The 27,204-nt window shown below is 40.9% G+C and overlaps 1 protein-coding gene across 11 annotated transcripts in view; it reads left to right on the top strand.

The window, feature by feature from the left end:
* The window catches only part of ptprt (protein tyrosine phosphatase receptor type T), a 230,476-nt gene that overhangs the window by 31,061 nt on the left and 172,211 nt on the right, over positions 1-27,204 (top strand). For all 11 annotated transcript variants that reach the window (XM_054784610.1, XM_054784608.1, XM_054784609.1 and 8 more), the window contains exons 3-7: positions 14,387-14,559; positions 16,303-16,413; positions 17,150-17,231; positions 20,527-20,642; positions 22,447-22,621. In XM_054784610.1, coding sequence (XP_054640585.1) covers positions 14,387-14,559; positions 16,303-16,413; positions 17,150-17,231; positions 20,527-20,642; positions 22,447-22,621 — 657 coding nt within the window. The remainder of the gene's footprint in view (positions 1-14,386; positions 14,560-16,302; positions 16,414-17,149; positions 17,232-20,526; positions 20,643-22,446; positions 22,622-27,204) is intronic.

Below are 27,204 nucleotides of genomic sequence, written 5' to 3'. Positions count from 1 at the left end.
GCATAGCATTTAAATATCAACGAAAAAGTATTTTATTTTTTAAAAGTCGTATTATGAGAAACAAAACAAAACAAGAACTTGGAGAGCGCAGACCTCCGCCAAGCGCCGTAGTTCCCCCCATATTGTGACTTACACCGTAAATATTAGTCCCACATGTATTTTATCTACACATTTAGATGCTTTGACCATGAAAACATACCATTAGTAGTTGGATTCATAATGATATCAATATTAGTTCAGTAGTTATACACAAATATAGCATTTTTCGTAATGGGGGTTTTCTTCTGGATGTAGCTCCATAGCTTTTGAAGATACAACAAATCCGTTAGCGCACTCTAGATTGCACAGTGTCATGGCTATATACAGTATAATGGTGTTTGTTGCATGTTTATAGCTTCATTTGTTGTCGTCCTATGATGAAAATTCCAAACGTCCCCTATTTTTTTCATCTTCTGGATCGTAGTTTTATAAACTATTTCATTATCTGGATCAGTCTTTGATATTTTGTAGAACCTGTTGGAAACTTGTCCTGTATTTTTTTTTTTTTTTCCAAGTGCTCTGACCATTTTTTGTGGAGTGCACAAATGCCGAAAATGGTCCTATCTCGCAATGTTAAAGAATCCTTTAAAAAAAATTCCTGGCTCCAGACGGTGAACGGGATCACCCTCAAAATTTAATCAGTTCTTCCACATCCCATTTCTGACAATTCCTGAAAATTTCATCCAAATCCATTCAGAACTTCAAGTTTTTTTGAACACAAACAGATAAACGCTGGCAGAAATATAACCTTCCGTGCTGCGCTTGCGCTTTGCACTGCGCTTGGCGGCTGTAATAAAGTTGTCATTTTTAGAAAATCAGGTAGAGGAAAAAGTTATAATATTATGGGAATAAAATGAAAACATTGTGGGAATAAAGTCATAATTACGAGAAGAAAATTTACAAGAAGAAAGTTGAAATAGTTGGAAAATAAATAAAAAAAACACACAGCAGACAAATTACAGCTGTAATTTGACAAGAATAAATTCTAAATATTAAGAGAAAAAAGTCGTATTCCAATGGGGAAAAAGGCCGCCATTTTACAAGAATAAACTCGGGATATTATGAGGAAAAATAGTGTCATTTTAGTAGCATAACATTGAAATATTAAAGACAAAGGTTTTTTTTAAGTCGTCACTTTATGAAAAACAAACAAAACCACAAATAAAGTTGTGATTTTTGGAAAATAGGTTGCGGAAAAGTTCTAATGTTACAAGAATAAAGTCAAAATATTATGGGAATGTAGTCATTTTAAAAATGTATGAGAAGAAATAGTTGAAAAAAAAAACAACAGCAGAAATGAACAAAAACAGCTGTAATTTTACAAGAATAAAGTCAAACTATTAAGGAAAAAAGTCAAAATTTTATGAGAATAAAATAATGTCATTTTAGTAGCACAGAGTTGAAATATTAAAGATTATGCTTGACTTTTCCTAATATTATGAGAAAGAAAACAAAAGGAAGTTGTAATTTTTGGAAAATTACGTGGGAGGAAAAGTTCTAATATCATGTGAATAAAGTGAAAATATTATGACACTGAAGTCATATTATTACAAATTAGATACGAAGATTATCTAAGAAGAAAATTGAAACATTTTGAAAAACAAACCCCAGCAAAAATAAGAAAAGGAGTGAATTTGATCTTAATAATGTGCTTTTTCACCTAAATGTCATCTATATTTACTTGAAATATACAGTATATAACTTCTTAGCATATCTACATATGTTGCTTTACGAAATATCAAAGTGGCAAAGTTGCATCCTTTCATTTTTCACTTTATGGCCCTCGCTGGAAAAAGTTTGGATTAATCAAATTCATGAAGTCAAATGAAACACTGAAGATTACAGCTGATGTTTGATAATTCCTTGTTGCTGTCAGTGATGGCTGAGCCTGCAAGCAGCATGTGTGCGTCTTGAAACACTTGATATTTTCTCCATCTTGCGCCTAAAGAGCTCCGCCGGAGTCTTTCCTCTGCGTGTGAATAAGAGCAAGACAGCAGCCAGCAGACGGAATGAATAAAAAACACACTAGACACTCGCACACGATTCATCAGGGGGAGCAATAAATGCCCATTTTTAAGAGCAAGGCAGCATATAAAAGCGGGGATGGCAGGAGTAATGGCTCCCTGTGGGCCCGTGATAACTCTCTGTGTTTATTTGTGAGCGCCAGCTAGACGGGGAGGCAATAATGTCTGGAAATGACACACAAGCTGCAAGGAAAGGAGAGCCAGCTCCGTTCCTTTCATTTTTCCATCCAGTCGGAGCCCCTGATGGTTTTCTTCTTCATTTGCAGTTAGCGGCGAGATGATACGCCCGCCGCCCGGCTGCCGGGTCCTCATTACCCGCTCCAAATGGGCCCCCGGGCCCGGCCGTGCTGCGCCTTTGTGCGCGCTTACCTGCGTGTCTTCGCGGATCCTGCTGCTGTCAGGCCATATAAATGACCGTAATATTCCCAAAGTGATTCTTGGCTTGAGGCAAATGGAAAAGAAATAAGCTCTTAGAGGAAATAACTGAATGTGTGTGCGCAACACGGACGGCAAAAAGCTCCACTTGCAGCCGAATTTGCTCCTGGATGCTGAAAGCAGAGCCAGGTGATCCCAAAATACTCCATGCAATGCCTCTATGACTTTACTGGATAAAAGTGTTAGCATTGCTGCTAAGTACACAGCTACAGCATGGAGTCGTTTTGGTCTAATTCTGTATTGTTTAGCGTCGCAGGAGCTGTTCCACTTTAGAAGTTCCACTCTGAAGATTTATTTAAAGTTGTGTTATAAAACAAATGCTTTACTTTCACATTGAGAATTGCTCCATGATTGAAAGACTCGCTTGTCTCTTTCCAACAGGAAATGACTCTCATTACGCACAGATAACACGTTCACGCGAGCGCTTGCTGTCACTTTCGTTTTGGCTCCCATTTTTCATGAAGTGAACACAAAGATGTCAAACTTGCCGCTTTGTACTTCAAATTTCACAGCTTCACTCTATTACGATTGTCAAACGTAAATTAATTGGTAAACCATGCTGTTTCATGGTTGAACACTCCTAACCCGGGGGTGTCCAAAATGTTCCACCACCGGCCACATACTGAAAATTCAAAGGATGCGATGGGCTGCTTATGTATTTATTAATTATATACACTAGGTCCCCATCTTACGAACATAATTGGTTCCAGACGACCGTTCTTAAGTCGAATTGTTCTTAAGTAGGGGAAACGGTAATATTACCAATGATATAGGTACTACATGTACGTGTATACATATACAGTATATGTGTATGTATGTAAATATGAGTTTGGATGCAGTAGTAATATTAAACCAGGATAATTAATGAAAAAAACAATAATAAAAATGATATAATAATACGTAATGATAAATGTTATTTACCTTTGAAGAGGAGTGGTCGAGCATACGTTGTTGTGGAGGAGGAGGAGGAGTTATTGAAAAAAAGGACAAATGGTCGTCGTGGTTAGACTCTTCTAAAAGAGGTAGTGTTCTGTGGGTGGTGTAGAATTAAGCAGGCCTATTAACTCTTCATAAACTTTAATCACACGCTCTGTCCGAGTTGTATCATACAATTTAGCTTTCCATTTAGCTTTCTCCACCCAGCGTCTGTTGGTCCCCTTAGCAGTGCCCTCTACTGGTCAAGCATGTACAGTAGCAGTATAAATACTGATTGAGCGACTACAAAGCAAAATAAAATAAAATATAGACCAGTGGGCTTGTGTTCATATCCGCGAATGTTCGCAAGTCGGCTGTTCGTAAGTTGGGGACCTAGTGTATATTTATTTTTACATTGTGACTTTTTGCTCTTTTTTCCATTTCTCAGTTGAATTTTATTACGTGTCGTGGGCCAATAAGCCGCATGCTGCAAATGGCACCCAAGCCACACTTTGGGCACCCCTGCCCTAATCCTATCATTGGCAAAAAAATATGTATATTTAAGCAAATTTGACTATTTGTGGCCTAAATGAAGCATTTTCAAGCATAAAACAGGCAAAATGAATTAAAATACAAATATACAATCTTCTTGATGGTCTTGTAGTCCATTCCAGTCTTGCGCGGGTCTACAATCTTGTTGATGGCCTTGTAGTCCATTCCAGTCGTATGGAGGTCTACAGTCTTGTCGATGATCCTGTAGTCCATTCCAGTCTTGCTCAGGTCTACAATCTTGTTGATGGTCTTGTTGTCCATTCCAGTCTTGCTCAGGTCTACAATCTTGTTGATGGTCTTGTTGTCCATTCCAGTCTTGCATAGGTCTGAAATCCTGTTGATGGGCTCATAGTGCAATCCTCTCTTGTGTAGGTCTACAATCCTGCTGGTGGTCTTGTAGTCCATTCCAGTCTTGTGCAGGCCTACAGCCTTGTTGATGGCCTTGTAGTCCATTCCAGTCGTATGGAGGTCTACAGTCTTGTCGATGATCCTGTAGTCCATTCCAGTCTTGCTCAGGTCTACAATCTTGTTGATGGTCTTGTTGTCCATTCCAGTCTTGCTCAGGTCTACAATCTTGTTGATGGTCTTGTTGTCCATTCCAGTCTTGCATAGGTCTGAAATCCTGTTGATGGGCTCATAGTGCAATCCTCTCTTGTGTAGGTCTACAATCCTGCTGGTGGTCTTGTAGTCCATTCCAGTCTTGTGCAGGCCTACAGCCTTGTTGATGGCCTTGTAGTCCATTCCAGTCCTATGTAGGTCTACAATCTTGTCCCTCAGGTCAGCTCTTCGGTGTTGCCCATGATGGTGGAAGGTTTGAATTGTGTGAAGTGTCTTTTATCCACGTAATGAGTTGAGATCGGGAGTACTTTATTAAAGCAACAGGACTCATTTGTGTGTTTGATGGACACGTAACCACTCTGTGGGGGTCAGAATTATTAGAATTATAACTTCCCACTGACTGTACTGTTTTTCCACAGTTTTTTGTAATTAAATATTTATATATATATAATATGCCTTTTGCTGTATTTTTTAAAAATCATTTTTGCTGTTTTTTTAAATTGTATTTTGTGTAATAGTGTACCCCTGGGCTCTTTGCTGGGGCTTGCGGGTTGCTGCCTGGATAGCGGCGAGGCGTACGGCCGTATTCAGTGGAGAAAATGCGTGCCTGTTGGTCGCTCTCCAGGACGTGAGGGCACTGATGTGATACCACATTTTTTTCCACAATGTTCTCGCGATGGACTGGCAAAGTCGCAAAGATCGACCAGTAGCTCACGATCACCGGGTTGGCGACCCCTGCTGTAATAATAATAAATAATAATAAAATAAGCTGGTCACTACAGGCGACAGAGTGGAACTGATGCTTTTTTTGGGGTTCTTGGACACAAATAGGATCGTGTTGCATCACACTGCTGAATAATCCTCAAACATCATATTGTCGTCTTGTGGCTGACAGTTAAGCAGAAGAGGCTCCTCCGCCAAATGCATTATTTATTAATCAGCCGTGTTTCCATCAGACCATGTTTCTCAAACGTCACAGTCTCGCACAGTCTCAAAGTCCTGCGGGTGTGAAGAGACTTGTTTTAGATCTCCAAAGGGTTCTTTAGCAGAGAGAAGGTGTCGCTTGCGCATCACAAAGTTACAAAGACGGAAAGAAGAATGTTGGTAAAGTTTGGCAAGTTTGACCTCGTTCGTTCAAAGGGGGGGGGGGATAACGTTGGTATCCATGACAACCGCTCGTAAACGCCAACATTTGAAAAGTGAAAGTGCACGTTTTGGAAAATGACAAGTGTTGCTGTTTACATTTAAACACTGAAAGCATACAAGACGTCAGTGAAGACTTTGAGCAGACACAGAGGAACTCATACCTAAATGAACCCTGAAGCCACTCACACTGTACACTGAACACGTGACCACATACAATACTCTCATAAAAACACTAAATACAAGAATGAAATCAACTAATAACACAAAAAGCGCCTGTGAATATTGTCATTCATCCAGATCATTGCACTTGCACTGGACAACCTGAACAGTCCAGGTCTGATCAATTCAATTCCCTGAAAAAGGTAATTTTAAAAAGAAACACTGCACTGCTTAAGTATTGCTGCCGCTTTCATAGGAGCAGGTCCTTTAACATGCTCAAGGATAATGTTATGTGTAGTATTAAAGAGTTTTGTGATGTCTGACTGTCTGTGAACGTGACATGCGTCCTGATCTTGCGTGTGTGTGTGTGTGTGTGTGTGTGTGTGTGTGTGTGTTCACAAATCAATACGGCAAAGAGTCACTTATGCGTAATTCAAAGTCTCATAAATTTGCCTCGCGCGGATGAACGTGAAGACAAACACACACACAGACAGCACAAGCAGTGTTTTAAAGATGATTTTCGGGTGGTACCAGGTCATGTGTTGCTCTCCACGCTCGGTGTATCGCTCCCAGCTGCACCTTTGCCGGTCACACGGTCGACCTTGGGTGTTTGAAAGGTCAACACAACCCATGCGGCAAAGGCTTTTGGGATTTGGACTTCCCAGTGGTCCTTTGTGTCAGTGGGATTGAGTGTGTCATGTGACTTATTACCCATCACCATGAGGCAGGGGCGGTGGTGGTGGTGAGGGGGGCTTTCCTAAAGGCCTGATCGATAATGCCGATCCCACCTGTCTTTACCACCTTATTAGGAAGGGATTATGGCCGCCTCGCAAAGGCCTGCGGGCGTATGTGTGTGTGTGTGTGTGTGTGTGTGTGTGTGTGTCATCCGTCCTTCTTTAACGGCAGGAAATCAATGAGCAGCCTCCACAGTGTGAATACACAAACGTGTGTGCACCCATCCACAGCCCTAAAACATTGACACCCACACCAAAGATACAGTATATAATACAAACCTGTACAAATATGATCTATTTTAATCCTGTTAACTTTTACATGTGCTTGTGATGCACACACTAGTGGATGCTTGTTGCAGCGTGTGATTGAGATGAACATTCAGCATTGAATGAAACGCATAAAACCTGTCTGTCTATTGTTTTCTATCTTGGGGTCTTGTTCACGAGTGAGGGAAGGTTGGAGCGTCTGCAGTAATGCGGCCGCTGTACCGGACCGTCGTGGTGAAGAGAGAGCTGAGCCGGAAGGCAAAGCTCTCAATTTACCGGTCGATCTATGTTCCCACCCTCGCCTATGGTCATGAGCTTTGGGTCGTGACTGAAAGAACGAGATTGTGGATACAAGCGGAGGAAATGAGTTTCCTCCGTAGGGTGGCTGGACTCACCTTAAGAGATAGAGTGAGGCGCTCAGTCATCCTGGAGGGGCTCAGAGCTCCTTCACAACGAGGGGAGCCAGCTGAGGTGGCTCGGGCATCTAGTCCGGATGGTGAGGTGTTCTGGACATGCCCAGTCGGGATAAGGCCCCGGAGCAGACCTAGGACATGCTGGAGGGATTATGTCTCACAGCTGGCCTGGGAACACCTTGGTGTCCTTTCGGTGGAACTGGAAGAGGTGGCTGGAGAGTGGAAAGTCTGGACTTCGTGACTGAGACTGCTGCCGCTGCGAACTGGACCAGGATAAGCGGTAGAAAATGGATGAATGGATGAAACACATAAAACACGCAGCAGTACTTTAATTGGCTAGCTATCCTGATGCGTATATGACGAGCCAGATGATACTGTTGGAGAAGATTTTTCTCCTGACTACAACTTGTCAAGTCTCTTATGAGCCTTGGTGTTGGCAAACAGTAAAGAGCTGTGTCTCAGTTGGTGCACTTGTGGACTTAAGTGCATAAGTGTGTTCACACTGAGAAGTACGACAAAATGCAGTGCACTGTAATTACCCGCATGGTGCACTCAACACACTCAAAATGGTAAGTGTGATTTTTTTGTAAGAAACATTTTTATATTTAAAAACATGTATAGTTTCAGGAAAAAGTATATTTCCAAGAAAAAAGTAATATACTTTTTAGGAAGAATGAATATTTTCAAGAAAAAGCTCTATATTTTCAAGAAGGAGGAACCCAGATTGACCGGTAAATTGAGCGCTTTGCCTTTCGGGTCAGCTCCTTCTTCACCACAATGGACTGATGCAGAGTCTGCATCACTGCAGACGCCGCATCAATCCGCCTGTCGATCTCGCGTTCCATCCTTCCATCACTCGTGAACAAGACCCGGAGGTACAGTACTTTACCCCATCCACTTGGGGCAGGATCTCATCCCCGACCCGGAAATGGCACTCCACTTTTTTCCCAGAAAAGAATCATGGACTCGGATTTGGAGGTGTTGATTCTCATCCCAGCTGCTTCACACTTGGCTGCAAACTGATCCAGTGATAGCTAAAGATCACGGCTGGCTGAAGCCAGCAGGACCACATTATCTGCAAAAAGCAGAGACGTAATCCTGCAGCCACTAAACCGGATCCCGTCAGCGCCCTGACTGCGTCTAGAAATTCTGTCCATAAAAGTAACAAACAGAATCTGAGACAAAGAACAGCCCTGGTGGAGTCCAACCCTCACTGAAAACACATCCAACTTATTACCGACAATGCGGACCAAGCTCTGACACCAGTCATCCAGGGAGCGAACCACCTCCATTAGGTGGTCCGGTACCCCATACTCCCGGAGTACTCCCCACAGGATTCCTCGAGGAGCATGGTTAAATGCCTTCTCCAAGTCCACAGGTTATTCTATTTGGCGTGAATATAAGCAACTGCAATGCCAGCGCTGGAGAGAGCCGTCAGCCACCTCACCAAAGTCTTAGAAAAGCCTGAGTGGTCTCTAAACTGACTTCCTCTTCCTCATAAGCCTTTTGTGGAGGTGATCTGGAAACTTCCCGTTTACTGTTTGTTAGTGCATTGGTATGATCTGGCTTCAAACAGTATTGGCCCGTGGCTGAGTGTCTCACGCAGGAGACAGGAGGGTGACTCATGATGAAACTGTGTGTGTGTGTGTGTGTGTGTGGGGGGGGGGGGGGATAGCTCCAAAGAACAGGGTGTGCTTGTTCCTGACAAAGATGGCCTTGAGTTCTGTATCATAGTTCTGCAGCAAATAAGTCTCATAGTTCTGCAGCAAATAAGTCTGAGATATATCTCAGCACTTATTTACAACAGAGGGAACATATTCCATTCCTAACAGAAACAATGGCGGGTGTTTCTCATTCCAACTGCAAGCATGATGCCTTTCTTTGCTCATTCAGAGAGCAGCTTCTCCTCATCTTCTGGCGGCCAATGAAGAGTCGTCATAAAGATGTTTTTATTTTTGAAGGGCTCTCCTCCAGTGAGCCATGCAGCTTTCGGAGCCGTAAAACCATGTGTGATATTGGAGCAGCCAAATGAAGTCAAAGCTTGTAAAAGTAGTCTGCTGTTTCTTAACGATGGCCATCAGAAGGACCCACATGAAGGTCAGCATGTTGCACACCTGCAGAGTTAACTTGTCTGTGCAAGGAATGTCTCATCAGTGTGATGACACACCAAAACATTCTCATCACATCAAGCGTGGGCCTTCTACAGCATGCAAACAGCGTTTCACCCCGGTCAAGTTGTCCAAATAACAAAGTCATCTCTCCGAGACGTCTTCACTTGGAGCTCGGAGGCTGTTTGATCCAAAAGAAGACGCAGACAAAACAGCCCATCAGCCAAATGAAAGCGAGGTTTAAGAGCTACACGCAGTTAAAAAAAAAAACAACAAAAAAAAACAAGGAGAGCTTTGAGCCGAGACCCGAGGGAACTATTTGAGCTCCATGAGAAGATCTCGCAGTGCTCTCCATGTCATTGATCTCTCAAAAAGCTGCTTTCTGCTTTGCCGCTTTCATTTCTCGGTGTGAAACCGTTGCTGTGTTTGTTGCTGGCGGAGCTTAAAGAACGTTCTAGTTTGTTCTCACGCAGCTCACTGCGGTGTACGCAGACTACACTGTTAGCGTAGCATGACACGTAGTTGTAGGGATGCTATTCATTTCGTATGCACTAAAATGTAGAAAAAACATCAAAGCATCTTTGCATGGAATGCTTTTTTTAATGAAAGCAACCCTCACAACATCCTGTTTGCATATGTGTGTGTGTGTGTTTATACAATATATATATATCTGTGCTGGGTCCATTACACATCCAGGACACAAAACATATGGGACCTTGTGTGTGTGTGTGTGTGTGTGTGCGGTTGTGTGTGTGTGAGAGAAAAGCCTCAGAGGGGGAATTGAGCGCAATGAATGCATGAAATGGAGGACAAATGTGACGTGCGTGTGTGTTGCTGAGTCTATCATGAAGGTAATGATGATGATTATTGATCCTTTTATTCAACAAGCGTGTATTTTGTCTCATCAGCACCACAATGGGTGTTGATGATTGAAGTGTTTTGTAATATAGCCGTTTGAGCGAACATGCAACCGGTGTTGATGTCTCCACTTTTAGAACATGTTACCATGTGTAGTTGCACTTCACCTTCCACTTTCCTTTTCTTTGACGCATTGCCACGAAAAGGGTCAGCCTCACCCTGTCATCATGGAGATAAAAAAGTGAATTAAAAAGAACAGAAATGATGGTGTCCTTCTTCAGAGTAGTGACTACGTATTCATCCGCCTACCTATCCTTCCGCTGCACAAACATAGCTAACGCTCTTATTACTTACTCTATGCTGTTTATCGTGGTTAATTGATTGTAGTCATTTTTCGTGAAATAGGTTTTCCTTATTTAATAAATAATCTAAATATAATAAATAAGAAATCTAAATAAGAAATATTTTCAAAGAGCATAGAAAGCCTGTTTACCAGCTTGTAAATCTGCTTTTTAACATCATTAGAGCCCTCTAGACATGAAATAACACCCCTATAGTCCCCTTCACACTCCTGTTACCCAATATAGACATAATAAGAGAAATGGCAATGGTTTAATTCATTTTGAGCATGCGTACAAGTTACACTGGAGTACATCATATAGTACAATTCACAGTTCCACATGTCCAAAAAGGAGTAGGAAGAAGCACAGTTTATTTAATCCTGCCTCTGTTTCGCATCAGTTGCAAAACATTTGTTCACCTCCTGTATTCCAAATGTACTTTTTGCCAATCGTAAATACCCAAGAAAGTGTTAAGGCAATATAACAAGACGTCCTGCAAAGAAATTAGAAATATAACAGACATAATGATAATAATTAGGGATGTCCGATAATATCGGCCCACCGATAATATTGGCCTGATATTAGCATAAAAATGTGATATCGGTGGACATTGGTGTTGTTGTTTTTTTTCCGACAATGAAAACCGATATTAAAAAAATGCTGTATCGATGGACATTTTAATGTTCACATGGCCAGGATTTGTTGTTGATTGTTCACATACAAGCCCACCTCCTTTGCGCTTTTCACAGGCTGTTTTGTCCCTGGACGCTCTGACTGCACTCAAGTCGGCTAGCTCCTCAAGTTAGCACCTGGGACGCTAGCTGTTAGCATTCAGTGAAGCACAAATAAGCTGCACTCCATGAAGGTCTTGACGTTCTTGCCAGCTTGTCGATCTTGCTCGGTAGTGAATTCACGTCCATCCATCCATTTTCTATGCCGCCTATCCTCATTAGGGTCGCGGGGGTATGCTGGAGCCTATCCCACCTGACTTTCGCCGAGAGGCACCCTGGACTGGTCGCCAGCCAATCGCAGGGCATATACAGGCAAACAATCTTTCACATGCCTATGGACAATTTACAGTCCCAATTAACCTAACATGCATGTATTTGGTACTGGAGTACCCGGAGGAAACCCGGGAGAACATGCAAACATGCCCAACGGAGATTCAAACCCAGACTTTCTGACTGTGTGGCCAACATGGTAACCACTCATCCACCGTGCGGCTGTGAATTCACGTTTCCCATGATAATAGAAGGTACCAAACGCTTGAATCTCCACTTCCTTGCTAGACTTTCATCATAGCCCCAGCTCTGACTGCTGCCTCGATATCAATGGGTAGACAGGGAATCACACAGATGCCGGACGTCGCTCTCATGGCACGGAAAATGTGCTTGAATAAACAAACAGAGCTGCTTGAAAGGCAGCCAGTCGTGGCAGTGGTGTTAATTCCGCGACATACATGTATAGATAGATACATACATACAGTACATACATACATATATAGATACATACATACATACATACATACATATATACTGTAGATACATATATACATGCATATATAGATAGATAGATACATACATACATATATAGATAGATAGATACATACTGTACATACATACATACATACATACATACAGTATATACTGTAGATACATATATACTGTAGATACATATATACATGCATATATAGATAGATAGATACATACATACATACATACATATATACTGTAGATACATATATACATGCATATATACAGTAGATAGATAGATACATACATACATATATAGATATATACATACTGTACATACATGCATATATACTGTAGATGGATACATATATACATGCATATATAGATAGATAGATACATACATACATACATACATATATACTGTAGATACATATATACAGTACATGCATATATAGATAGATACATACATACATACATATATAGATAGATACATACTGTACATACATGCATATATACTGTAGATAGATACATATATACATGCATATATAGATAGATACATACATACATACATATATAGATAGATACATACATACATACATACATACATACAGTATATACTGTAGATAGATACATATATACATACATATATAGATAGATACATACATACATACATACATACATACATACATACATACATACATACATACATACTGTAGATACATATATACATGCATATATAGATAGATAAATACATACATACATACTGTATATAGATAGATACATACTGTATATACATGCATATATACTGTAGATAGATACATATATACATACATATATAGATGGATAGATACATACATACATACATACATACATACATATATACTGTAGATAGATACATATATAATACATATATAGATAGATACGTACATACATATATAGATAGATAGATAGATACATACTGTACATACATGCATATATACTGTAGATACAGTAGATACATACTGTATATACATGCATATATAGATAGATACATACAGTACATACATACAGTACATATATAGATACATACATACATACATATATAGATACATACATACATACATAGTAATAATAGGCCGTATTCAACCACGAAACAGCTGCACTCATCATTTTTTGCAACCATGAAACATCGTAAGATGAGGTTCTGGTGCAAATATGATCACAACAATACGTAATACGTGCATCTTGAGCCACATCGAAGTATAAAACTTTCTGTGTTGGCTTCATTTAAAAAGTGAGTTTCAAACAAAACAAAACACTTTGCAAAAAGCTTCACAGAGCTGCAAAAGAAACATAAATCTTTATGTGAGGAGTGTGTGTGTGTGTGTCTTTAAGTGTGTGGTGTTTGAGTGTGTTTATATGAGTGAGCACAAGTGTGAATAAGAAATGTAATCAGGGTGGGTTCACTTTGGAGAGACCTGTTTAGACCAAGGCTATATTACTTTAACACACACACACACACACACACACACACACCCACACCCACACACACACACACACACACACACACACACACACACTCATGAATTGCTACTGTAGATTTGCACCATTTACTGAAAGCAATTTCTGTTCTTGTGTGTGTGTGTGTGTGCGGGTGTGTGCGTGCGTGCGTGTGTGTGTGTGTGTGTGTGTGTGTGTGTGTGTGTGTGTGCGTGCGTGCGTGTGCATGCACCTGATGTCCTTGTTGGGTGAAAGGCAGGTGAGGGGTTGAAGGTCACCCTCTAGCACAGACATTACTTTTGCTTTGTGACTCTTCCTCTTCTCTAACTCCCTAAAAGTCACCGCACTGGCCTTTCAAAATAAAATGTCACGACTGCACGTCGGCCATTAAAGCAACAACAAGGGACAGATCCTGCAAAGTAGCATCATCAGAGCGGAATCTGCTCCAGCATTTATCCGCTTCAGCAGGGGGTGGGGGGGTGGCTGCATTACCACAACTGTCAGTCAGATCATTTTATGCACGATATTCTGACTTGTTCAATACTTGCTACATAAACAGGAAGTATATGCCTATCATGCAGCTTTATATACACACACACACACACACACATCTACCACACCTGCATGATTCAGGGTGTCTCGGCAGCAACATGTACAGTAAATCTGCTTGCGTCCCATGGCAGCGCTCCAAAGAGCAAACCTGTACCGTAAAACATAATCAGAGCGCCAGGCGACAGGCGCAAGGTTCTTTATGTGAGCCCTCGGGGAGAGGATGCCTTAATACAACACACGCACACACACACACATTTTTAAGTTTGGCATAGCAGTCCTAGCCATCAAGCAGCCATGAATTTCTTTGGAGACGCTCATCTTTCTCTCCCTGCAGGCGTGGCTACAGGCGGCTTCATGGCGGTGAACGCGTCGGGCCGGGCATCAGGTCAGCGGGCGCACCTGTACATGCCCAAACTGAAGGAGAACGACACCCACTGCATCGACTTCCTCTACTCGCTCTCCAGTCGGGATGGAGCCAGCCCGGGCACGCTCAATATCTACATCAAGGTATGTGTGTGTGTGTGTGTGTGTGTGTGTGTGTGTGTGTCAGTGCACTTCAATAAATATACTGTGTACACTGTGTACTCATTTTGACAGTGTAGTGCTCTCCTAAATCCATTCCTGTTTGTACCAACTTACTGGAAATGATGATTCCAATACTTACTGTGTATTTTAATATTCTTCTTCTTCTGTTGACTACTTTCCACCACTACGCGTTGCTCCTCAGCCTCCACTACTTCAAGTTAGTCCCGCCCCTTCTGCTATGTAGCCAAAATAACAAATTTTTGGTGAGGGTGCAAAGTGTCCATCACTGCACACTCACTGTTTTGAGTGTAACATCGGCGTACTAAGTGTGCACTGCATTTTGCCATACTTCTCAAGGGTAAGTGTGCAAATTTGAAAATAAAAAGTTGCATTTTTATGAGAATAAATATTTCAATGTGAAATTGAAAATCCCCCCCCCCCCCATATGCGCTGATGGCTAATTTTATAGCCTAATTTTAATAATTTGATATTAGGCGGCGTGAGTGAGTAGAAAAGCATATTTCATTATTTGTGAAAGTGACACTGGACAAGATCTTTAAGCAGAAAGTATAAACATTTTTAAAATATTTTTTTCCGACAAATGTAGTACTTAATATCGTACTTATTACTTATTTTTGTGAACATCTTTTTCTTGAAAATATAGGTTTAAAAAAACATTCTTGAAAATATAAAACATTTTTTGAAAAAAATGAACAATTTGTTTTGTCACAATATATCTTTTCTCTTGAAAAAATAAGCCTGTTTTTCTCTCCCTCAAAAATGTATATTTTTTTCTTAAAAGTAATGAAATATTTCCTAAAAGAATTACTTTTTAAAAATTTTCTTGAAAATAGAATTTTCTGGTGGAAAAAAGCTACTATTTTTTCTTGTAAATATAGACATTTTTCTTGAAAAAAATGTGCTACTTTTTTCACAAAAATATATATTTCTTTAAAAAGTAGACATTTTTCCAAAAAAATACATTACATACTGTATTTTTATACAGTAAATATATTTTTATACAAAAAATATAAATATTTTTCTTGTAAATATAGACATTTTTCCTGAAAAAATTACTTTTTTTTCACAAAAATATACATGTTTTTAAAAAGTAGACATTTTTCAAAAAAAAACATTATATGTATTTTGAAAATATACATATTTTTCTTGAAAATATAGACATTTTTCCCCAAAAAATATAGTACCTTTATTTTTATGAAAATATACATTTTTCTTTTTTTTCTCCCCAAAATATATATATATATTTTTTTTTCTTAAAAGTAATGAAATCTTTCCTAAAAGAATGACTTTTTTTGAAAATAGATTTTTTTGGGGGGGAAAAAAATCTTTTCCTTGAAAATATACATCTTTTTCTTGAAAATATAGACATTTTTCTGATTAAAATTTACTACTTTTTTCCCGACTGTATGCAGGTACAGGTTTTTTTTAATTAGAAATATAGAAATCTTTCCTCAAAAATACATTACATTTTTCTTGAAAATATACATCTTTTTCTTGGAAATATAAACTTTTTTCCCCAAAAATAAACTACTTTTTTCTTGAAAATAAACATCTTTTTAAAATTGAAAATATAGCCATTTTTCCGGGAAATATACTATTTTTCCGTTGAGTCTGTATTGCAAGGGAATAACCTTGCTTGCTTGTGAGCGTTGTTGTGTTTCCTCATGATGTCATCGCTCCTTTCAATGTGTGTGTGTGTTGCAGGTGAACGGCGGCGCTCAGAGCAACCCGGTGTGGAACGTTTCGGACACCGTTACTGATGGTTGGGTGAAGGCTGAGCTCGCCATCTCCACCTTCTGGCCCAATTCCTACCAGGTGACCCCCACCACCATAGGCCTCCGCTCATTAGTTTGCTAACGTTACGTAACATCCGCACTCTATACTATACGTCATGAACGTCATCAAATACTTGCTAGTGGTCACTTTATTAGGTACACTCTCTAATGAATTCAAGTCAGCCTTTCCAGCAGTGGTGTCCACACGTTTTCCACTAGAAATTGGTGGAAGAATATCTGTAATATTCCCACCACCGTGTGTTGAGCTACATGAGAGGTCAAAATATTAGAAACCGCAGGAGTCGGGCGTCATACTTCGCTGCTTCCACTGTTGAATCCCCCCACAAGTCGTTGATATGCAGCCCAGGTCACAACACTGACAAGTACAGCCCACTGTGTGTGTGTGTGTGTGTGTGTGTGTGTGCGTGTGCGTGCGTATGTGTGGGTCAGGAGTGCACGGCCCTGCTGGCAGCCTGTCACTCTGCTGAATGTTTAAAGATGCGACGGCAGAGGAAAGCACACAGCCGTGAAAATAAAGCCAAGGAATATCAAGTCAGGGGATGGGGATGAGGAAGAGTCATGAGACAAATGAGGATGGATGAGAAGACGACACAAAGGCTCCATGAGCCTGAAGAACAAGCGCATTAGGACACTTGCTGACTTTCTTTACTGGAAAACTCCCTCAGGAGTTCATCAGTGTGTGAAGGAAAGTGTGTGTGTGTGTGTGTGTGTGTGTGTGTTTCACTCATCCTTTTGTTTTTTTTCTTCCTCTCAAGGTAATATTTGAAGCAGTTTCGGTCCAGGGACATCCGGGTGTCATTGCTGTTGACGACATTCGAGTTCTGGCTCATCCATGCCGTAAGTGTGTGTGTGTGTGTTAATAGCTGACCCTGCACAACTGTAGCCCCACTGAGCATCATCTGTTTCTCTCAAACACACACACACACGCACACACACACATAGAGAGTGATTGTGAGGCTTGCAGACAGATTGCAGGCAGGCAGGAAGAAGGTCCTAACTCAGGGTCTTCATCGCTCAAATCTGACAAGAAACTCCGCTCCAACAAACTCGCAGCGTCGGCCCCCGCAGGCTCCTCCCCCTCCCACTGTTCACCCAGCCTGCCGACAACATTCCCCGTCCTCGCCCGCCTTCTTCTGTCTGCATCGCACGTGTGTAGCTATGGAGCCTCTCATGCTCATGCTGTGCTTTCCCATGTTGGACACTTGAAGTCCAGTTTGTAGAGGAGGGCCTGGGCCACACATGCACGAGCACCCACTTTTGCTCACATGCCAGCAAAGGGAGTCCGTCCGGAACGTGGCTTAGTAGAACCTGAGTACACCCTTGAGCTCGGTGTTTCTGCTCCATCCCTGCGAACACCGTCGTGAACCTTTCGTGCCGTGCGGTTCCCCTCTAGAACACTAGGGACGGTGTGGTCCGCGGAGTCACCTCTGTGAGTAACCGTTACCGTTGACGACTATGTAGCATGTTAGCTTCTTTTGTCACTATACAGGGTGGGCCAAAAGGAGTTACCCATCGTTTTTTCTGCACTATTCAAAAATGCTTGCAGACAAACATGACACACATTGAACACAGTTTCCATACTTTATTGTCAACCACCAAAAAGATTTACATCTCAATATGGCCACCCTTTGCCTTTATCATAGCCTGGAGACGACCTGGCACTGCCTGGCATGAGCGCCGCACTATCTCTGCATCAAGTTTTGACTATGATGTCATCAAAGCTTTCTTCAAAGCGGTGACACTGCTGTGAGATACTCTTGAGACCTCCCTCTCCAGGATAGACCAGATCGCAAAGTCCATTGGGTTGATGTCCGGACTTGATGGAGGCCACATGTTCTTGTCCCAGAAGCCAGGAAAGTGCTCCTTGCACCAGGTTTGTGTGACATTGGATGTGTGAGCGGGTGCACCATCTTGTGTGAAAATATACTGGTTTCCAAACGCATTGGTACACCATGGCAACACGTTTTCTTCAAGCATTTGAATGTAGACCTGGCTGTTCACTTTCACACCCTCCTGAATGAAGACCAAAGGAGATTTTGAGCCATCAGATGCAACAGCAGCCCACACCATGACTCCAGCTGGCTTCTGACGACGGAAATGAGTTCTGCAGCCTTCTGGTAGGTGCTGTGTACTATGTGCATAAACCCTGTCATTCTGGGAATTGACCACTGCCTGAACAGTGAAGATCTTCTCATCAGACCAAACCAGGACTTTGTTTGCGGCACTCTGGATCTCCTGCAGCATCATTTTCCCCCTGTGAAGCCGTTTTTTCTTTGAAGCGGCTGAAATTAGTTGTCTGTGTTGCATTTTTAGTGCTTTCAGTCTAAGATCCTGTTTGACAATTCTTCTCAATGAAGTTCTTGAGATGTTCACTTCCTTTGCTGTTGCCCTCATGCTCCTGCGAGGATTCCTTTGGACTCTCTTCCTCACCATCTCAACAACCCTTTTGGTTCGGACTGAACGTTTTCTTCCAGGGATTGGCTTGCTGGTGGTCTCGCCAGTCTCCTTGTATCGTTTCATGACATTGTAGACAGTCTTACGACAAACATTCACCTTTTTCATGATTTCCTTTGTTGTCAGTCCAGCCTCCTTCAAGGCCACAATCTGGTCACGCTTACCCTTCGATGCCATACTCGACACTCATTAGGAGTAAACAACTGAACTTTGGTACATCAAAAGCTATACCTTTTGAGAGAAACTATCCAAAATTTTAAGCTTCTAGGACAAAACCTAAGCGAACACGATAGAGATATGCGATGGGTAACTCCTTTTGGCCCACCCTGTAGAACAATGGCAATTAAAGAGACAAGGGAGTGCTATTGGAGCTACAACTAATCAATGTGTTACTTTTATTGTCTCTTTCATTATAAATGTCGATCACAGCCACAACGCAAGGTTAGATTTCTTTGGAGGGGCACGTCAAGCCATGCAAGATGGCTTTGGAGGGGGAGGAGCGAGCCAACTTCGAGCCAGCAATTTTTGGTCCAAGAAATTAATATTTGTTATATTATATTATATTATATTACATTACATTACATTACATTACATTACATTACATTACATTATATTATATTATATTATATTATATTATATTATATTATATTATATTATAATTTGTATTTATTTTTTAAATTAATGTATATGTATTTTTTATTTGAAAAAGCAAATAGAAATTCTAATAATATAATTTGTAATATAATATAAATCTAATCATGACAACAGCCACTCGAAATCGGAGGAGAACTTCAATGTGTATTTTTTAAAACTTGTTATTAGAAATTTGTTTGTTATTATCAATATATATGTATGTATATATATGTATATATATATATATAGATATATATATATATCTATATATATATATATATATCTATATATATATATATCTATAGATATATATATATATATATATACTGTATATTGTTTGTTTGTTTTTTTCGAAAATAGGCCATTTTTTCTGGCACAAAACGCTCACAAACAAAAATCTTGTTTGCCATAAGTGTGTAGTCTTGTATGAATATGTAACAATGCAGGTAAAATGTACAGCTTCCATGTGCCGATGTTAAAAAACGCCCACCAGTTTTACATGTTTATGTCTTTATGCTTCACTGAACGCATCATAGTTGGATCATCTTCCATTATCATTGGTTAGTGGTGAGTAGCTATACGCTTTATACGTGAAATGGATTTAATAAGTGTATGAGGCATACTTAGGGATTCAATCTGCATTGCATTCTGAGTGAACAATGGCAGTTGAAGAGTGAAGGGGTGGGTTCTGGAGCTGAATGTAATGTAATCATTACAACAGCTTCTCGAAATCATAGGGGAACCTCAACGTTTAGCTATCAGGAGGGTTTGGAGGGAGAGGAGCGTGTCAAAAATAGACATTTTATGGGCGTCTTTGGACATTCGCTGGTGGGGATTTACTGTAAACATCTCACCTCAGAGTTTCTTGTGTATTTCTGAAGTGTTTGGTTGAGAGAAATAAAAGCTCAGCTGATGTTGGGCCACCCTCAAAATCGAGTGATGCTCTGCTTGCTGCGTGAAAAGAGTCACGTCCGCTTTAGTGAAGTCCTCCAAAGATGTCTGATGCGATTCTGTCTGTCCCTCGTGTTTGCTGCATTTGCTGCAGGGAAGGCGCCTCATTTCCTGCGTCTCCAGAATGTGGAGGTGAACGTGGGCCAGAACGCCTCCTTCCAGTGTACGGCCGGAGGAAAGTGGTCTCAGCACGATAAGCTGTGGCTCCAGGTCGGTATGCTTGTCTAGTCCGCCACGGACATGTTGTATTTTTACATGGACAGTACAGTAATCCTTCACCGTGTTGCGCTTTGATTTTCATGGCTTCACTCTATCACAGTTTTTCACAAATATATGAACTCCAAAGAGATATTTATATGTTTTTATAATCTCGAACGCCCGATCCCAACAACGTATTTATGCCTCTTTTACGTTTTTTTGCACAAGAGGCAAACAGAGGTGATGATGCAACTTTGCACGAATGCATTAACATTTCAGAGCACTCGTAAGCCATACAAACAGCCACAAGGTGGCAGAGGTGCATTGGCTGAAAGCTCGGCAGGTATCGTTTCAATGAAGAATCACACATGACAGGAAGGAGGAAGTGAGAGAGCGTGGAGGAGTGTAGCGTCCAGAAGCCTACGCATTGTAGGGAAATTTTAACGCACGCACGCGCGCACGCGCATGCTCACACGCGTGCGCACACATAGTTCTGTTCCAAATGTGAGAATTGTAAATAGTTCATGGTGTCAGTTTGTAAATATTATTTTGATGTAAAACAACCCCTTTTTTGTGTTGTTTATGTTGTGGTATAGTTTTTAGATATTTGAGCTGTCACAAAAGCAAAAAATATGGTGTCAAAATGAAAGTTATGCTTGAAATGTATCTTTTCACAAAAAGCTGATTTTCTCCCTTTTTTAGTCGGGAACTGGTATTTTCCTAAAACTTACCTACGTTCTACTGCTGATTACTAAAGAACGGAAAAAGATAGAAACAAACTTTTTTTTTTCTGACAAAAGATGGGAGTCTAATCTTTCTTTTGGTAGCTTCCATGTTTATTTAGCCAGAGAACACAATTTTTTGTGTACCTTGAAAGATCAGTCAAAATTGTCTAAAATGGCCGATACTGAAGGGGGTTGTCTTTTGAAAAATGGCTGGGATTGAATGAGTTAATAAGTAAATCATGCAAATTTTACGGATTTCTTGCCTAAATTAATCATTTTCAAGCATAAAAATGGCTAAATATATATATATATTTGTCTTCTTACTGTTACTTATTATGTATTATTATTCTGATTATCATAGAAAACATGACATGGAATGCAGGAAGTGAACAACAGGTGCTGTAATAGATGTGGAATGGATGGGGGGTAGGATTAAATAAGCTTTGCTTCTTCCTACTCCTTTTGGACATGTGGAACTGTGAAAGGATGATTCATGAGATGTATTCCATTGTAACCTTCATGTTCAAATTAACTAAACCAAACCAAACCAAACCAATTAATGAGTGATGACTGTAGTACCAAGTCGTTCTGGATACTTTCTGCTAACTTTATGTGGGCTGTTATGAATTCTAACGGTCAAATGGAACCATATTTCATCATTTATGCTAATTGATAAGAAAAAAACCCAGGCGCTTTTGGACCACCTCAGCGTTCCCAGCTGTAATTCAGAGCTGATTAAAAAGCGTTTGTCGTGCTTTGCACCAACGACTCCATCTGTTTGCTTCCTGGTCTACGTTTATGTGACCGGCATGGCGAGCCGGAGTGCACACACGATGCACGACTGACAGGCTGGAGGTCGCACCCCAGTGGCTGAAAATCAAATCGTGCGGAGGAGGAAAAAGACACGTGTGGGTGGGTTGTGGGGTGTGCTCTTGCAAACTCTCCCCATTTTCAACTTTTTGACCATAGTGGATGTTCTGCTTCATCACACTTTTGTAGTCATGGTAACCGAACACGGAACAACAAAACAACCTCCCATAACTCGTCCTATTTGGCCCCGTTGGCTAACTGGAACGCTCTTGTGGTTGCAGCAGTGGAACGGGAAGGACACGGCGCTCATGGTCACCAGGGTGGTCAACCACCGACGCTTCTCGTCCACCGTCAGTGTGGGCGACACGTCGCAACGCAGCACCAGCCGCTACCGCTGCGTCATCCGGACAGAAGGCGGCTCGGGAGTGTCCAACTACGCCGACCTCATTGTCAAAGGTCAGTTTCAGGCAAATATCCATCCACTCACACACGATGAGAGAGTTTTTACAAGCATTGTTGCAAAGTGCGTCTCGCTGACAACAAGATCAACCTTTACTGATAAAGCTCTTTTCATACTTTTAAAATGCAACACAAACACACAAATAAATGTATGACTGAGGGCTGAGGAAACAGACCAGCACCACGGACAGCGCCCCCTCCCCCAGCCAAAAAAGCTCGTGAAAATGAAGAATAACATACGAATAAAAAATGACATGAAGGTAAAAGAGAAAACAAAAAATAATCCAAATAACAATAAGAACTATAAACATTAGGTGTGGTCCCATACAACTTTTTCCACTTCCGATAAGATACCGATATTGCAGCCTTGAGTATCAGCCCATACCTACACTCAACAAAAATATATAATCCATCCCACCTCACAGGTGTGCCATATCAAGATGCCTGATTAGACACCATGATTCGTGCCTTAGACTGCCCACAATAAAAGGCCACTCTGAAATGTGCAGTTTTGTTTTATTGGGGAGTTTAGGGTTACCGCTCACCCACACGACGCCACACACTGTCTGCCATCTGCCCTGAACAGTGTAAACCAGGATTCATCCGTGAAGAGAACATCTCTCCAACGTGCCAGACGCCATCGAATGTGAGCATTTGCCCACTCAAGTCGGTTTACAACGACGAACTGGAGTCAGGTTGAGACCCCGATGAGGACGACGAGCATGCAGATGAGATTCCCTGAGACGGTTTCTGACAGTTTGTGCAGAAATTCTTTGGTTATGCAAACCAATTGTTTCAGCAGCTGTCCGAGTGGCTGGTCTCAGACGATCTTGGAGGTGAACATGCTGAATGTGGAGGTCCTGGGCTGGTGTGGTTACACGTGGTCTGCGGTTGTGAGGCTGGCTGGATGTACTGCCAAATTCTCTGAAACGCCTTTGGAGACGGCTCATGGTTGAGAAATGAACATTCAATACACGAGCAACAGCTGTGCTTGACAATCCTGCTGTCAGCATGCCAATTGCACGCTCCCTCAAATCTTGCGACATCTGTGGCATTGTGCTGTGTGATAAAACAGCCCATTTCAGAGTGGCCTTTTATTGTGGGCAGTCTAAGGCTCACCTGTGCATTAATCATGGTGTCTAATCAGCATCTTGATATGGCACACCTGTGAGGTGGGATGGATTATCTCAGCAAAGGAGAAGTGCTCACTATCACAGATTTAGACAGATTTGTGGACAATATTTGAGAGAAATGGTGATATTGTGTATGTGGAAAAAGTTTTAGATGTTTGAGTTGATCTCATAAAAAATGGGAGCAAAAACAGAAGTGTTGCGTTTATATTTTTATTGAGTGTAGATCATATACAGTATCAGCATGAATCATACGGGACACACTTTCATGAGTTATTTAGTAGCCTGCAATGTTAGAGAAGGCTTGATCTAGCGATGTCACTCAAACAAGAGAACAATAGTCAGCAACAGTATGAGAAAAACTCACTGTCTCACACTTTGACGATGTTTTGGGCAATGTTGGTTGTTTGGGGCGGGGGCGGAGGTTTGTTTTGCGAGGCTCCTCGTGCTGTTTTTTTGCTTTGGATGGGGGTTGGTCTTGTTGAACTTCCCGGATTCTGTGCTACCACGGGGTACTTGTGCATGGCGGGTTTTGCACTGGACGTCTATTTCGGACATTGCCGTTGCTCCTTCTCCTTGGTTAGCACACGTTAGTTGTGATCATGTGGGCTGTACTTGCCTGAATCAGAGTGCTGATATTGGAGATTTTTAAAAATATATATATTTTTTAAATAACAAAAGGAAAGAAAACAACCCCAATAATACCCATAACTGGGAATAAATGAGTGTACTACTATTGTATAATATAATAGTAATAATAATAACAACTTATTAATAATAATTATATAATAATATTATATTAATTATATTAAATAATATAAATAAATAATAATTATTATATTAATTATTCATGTATAAATACAAAAAATGTATAGTGAATTGGATTTGACAAAAAATAATAACTTTTATGTAAAAATTGACAACAATACATTTACAACAATACAAGATTAAGTGTCTTTTGGACTTTAAAAAAATACCATTTTAATTCTGTTTTTTTTTTTACTTAATACAATATAAATATATTTAAATAAGTAAAGCAAAATGAATATACAAAGTATTTTTTACAATATTAAAAATAATCCAAAAATATAATATAACTATATTAAAAGAGTTTAAAAAAACAAAAAAACATAATTGCATTCAACTACTGTATGTATACAGATATTTAAAAAATAATAAAAGAAAATAAATAAAAATGATAAAAGAAAATAAGTGTCTTTTAGACGTGGGCCTCTTAAAATGATATGTCTGACTTTCGCCCCCGGGGCCCCGGACGTTTGTCGCCTGTGATGTATAATAATGTATAGACGTGTTGTATATGAACGGTGCTTTGGAAGCGAAATATTGTGTAAATTCAGAGGCGTGTTTTATGTAAACGCTCAGAGCGTTCGACATGAGAATGTTGAGGTGTCTTTCTCAGAGAAGTCCATGCATTGAAATGAAGGCTTGTGTGACCTCCACCAACATGAAGAAGCCTTTGACCCGTTTGGCTGCTTGTCGGACTTGAAATTGGAGTCAAAGATAGTCCTGGAGGTTTTTATATTGTGTTTAAATAATGAGACAGCGAGAGGCAGAATAACCTCTGCCTCGCTGCCGTGTGTGAAAGTCGTTTATCGTCATGTTTTGCTGATGCACACATTTGGCCTTTGCAAAGCGCATGAAAGACGATCTGAAAGCAGACATCTCCTTTTGCGTTGGTTTGTGCTGGCCTTTGCACCCGCGCCCTGAGCGAATGAAAAGCCTCTCATGTCGTCAACACGCTACTTCGTGAAGGAGGAAAGAATCTTTGCCGTGTTCCATCCTGAGCTTGATGCCAACAACAGGAGGAAGCGACCTGCTGAGAATGGTATGGATGTGCGGAGGCGGCGGGCTAATGTGGTTAGCCAGTTCATAGAATTACACCATGGCAGTGATCTGTCGCTGTCACACGTAATGACATTCTTGGCTCCTCCCACTCCTCCTACCACTCCTCCTCCTCCTCTGTAATGTGAAGCCTCCACCTTGAAGACCTGCTTCTTCTTTCTTCATCAGCAGGCAACTAAATTATCAATCAAAAGTAAGCATCACATCTTGACCGTCATTACCCCGCCCCTCTTGGTTCTCTTTTCCTACGGTACGTCGCCCCCTATTGGTGGAAATTCATTACACGTAAACCTGATGGTTGCTGGTTCCATCCTCGGTCAATGAAAAGATTTCAACGTTCATTCTACATTTCAGTTCAGCTTCAGCTTTTCAGCATTCACACACGATTTCTACTCAAATTGCTTTATTTACTTAATTCAAAAATTGCTTTTGCTGAGGTTTTAGCGGACGTTTGTTGCGTTACGTAAATGTATAGCCAGGGTCTAGTCATGACTGTGGATTATTATTAATATGGTTGGCCATCCTTTGAATTTGAGCGATTGTTGTTCCGATTCCAATTCCTCGTTTCGATTCCCGTTCCTAACGATTCTCGATGCCGAAGTTTGCGTGGTTTAAATGAGGGCGCTAACCAAAGTTCGTTTGTTTCTTATAAATTAGGATATCCAACAAGTACGGTGAATGGAGTAACACTTAATATGGGGTCTGGGCAACTTTATGGCTAAAGCTAGCATTGACGTCAGGTCGTTTGTCTATGAAAAAATACACAGCCTTAAGTTAACTGGATATTTGGGTTGGCCAAATTTGCAGTGAAAAGTATCATTTGTTTGCCTCTTCAATGACTACGTTTACATGCAGTCAATATTCGGATTAAGGTCAATATTCCGGTTTCTGAAACATTCGGAATAACCCGCTTACATGTGCAACGTAAAAACAAAATACAAAAACGTCTCGACGCACAGAAAACGTCATGACGCAATGCGCATCATTTCCACTTCCTCCTGTTTCCAAAAACAACAACAACACCGGCACGGCGGATAATGAACGCCTTTGTTTGCGTTTTGGTGCTGGTACTGACCCTCAACCAGTACTTGACACTATTTCGTCTCACTTTCTTCATTAATGGAAGGCGAGAACGTGAAGAAATAGGAAATGGAGCCACAGCTGTGCCATCCACATCCATGCTATACACCCCCAGAGCCCCCCGGACACTTTTGAAGATGCGTTCGTACAAACCCTGCTTGCTCACCTTCTGATAGATTTGGCTATTGCGGTACGTTCTACCGTCAATAAAAGACATAATTTTCCTGTCTTTCAGCACACTAACGACGTGGCTTGTTTCCCCCTCGCTCCAAAAGTGTGGGGTTTTGCGTGTCGTCGTGTTTACAAGTAGATCCTGACACAAGACACAAGATTCCTTTTGAACAGAACATGTGCAGAACACAAATTAATGTTCCTTTTGATCGGGATCTCTCGATAAGCGTGTACATGACCTGATTTTTGGATTTGAAACGGAGTAACCTAGGGGTTCGGGTTTTTAAAAATCGGAATATGAGCATGTTCGGGTTTTTCAAAAGGGTTCTTGGTGTT

This window comes from Dunckerocampus dactyliophorus, chromosome 8 (assembly GCF_027744805.1).
Source record: "Dunckerocampus dactyliophorus isolate RoL2022-P2 chromosome 8, RoL_Ddac_1.1, whole genome shotgun sequence".
Lineage (NCBI taxonomy): Eukaryota > Metazoa > Chordata > Actinopteri > Syngnathiformes > Syngnathidae > Dunckerocampus > Dunckerocampus dactyliophorus.
This window is presented reverse-complemented; position numbering and strand designations above follow the sequence as displayed.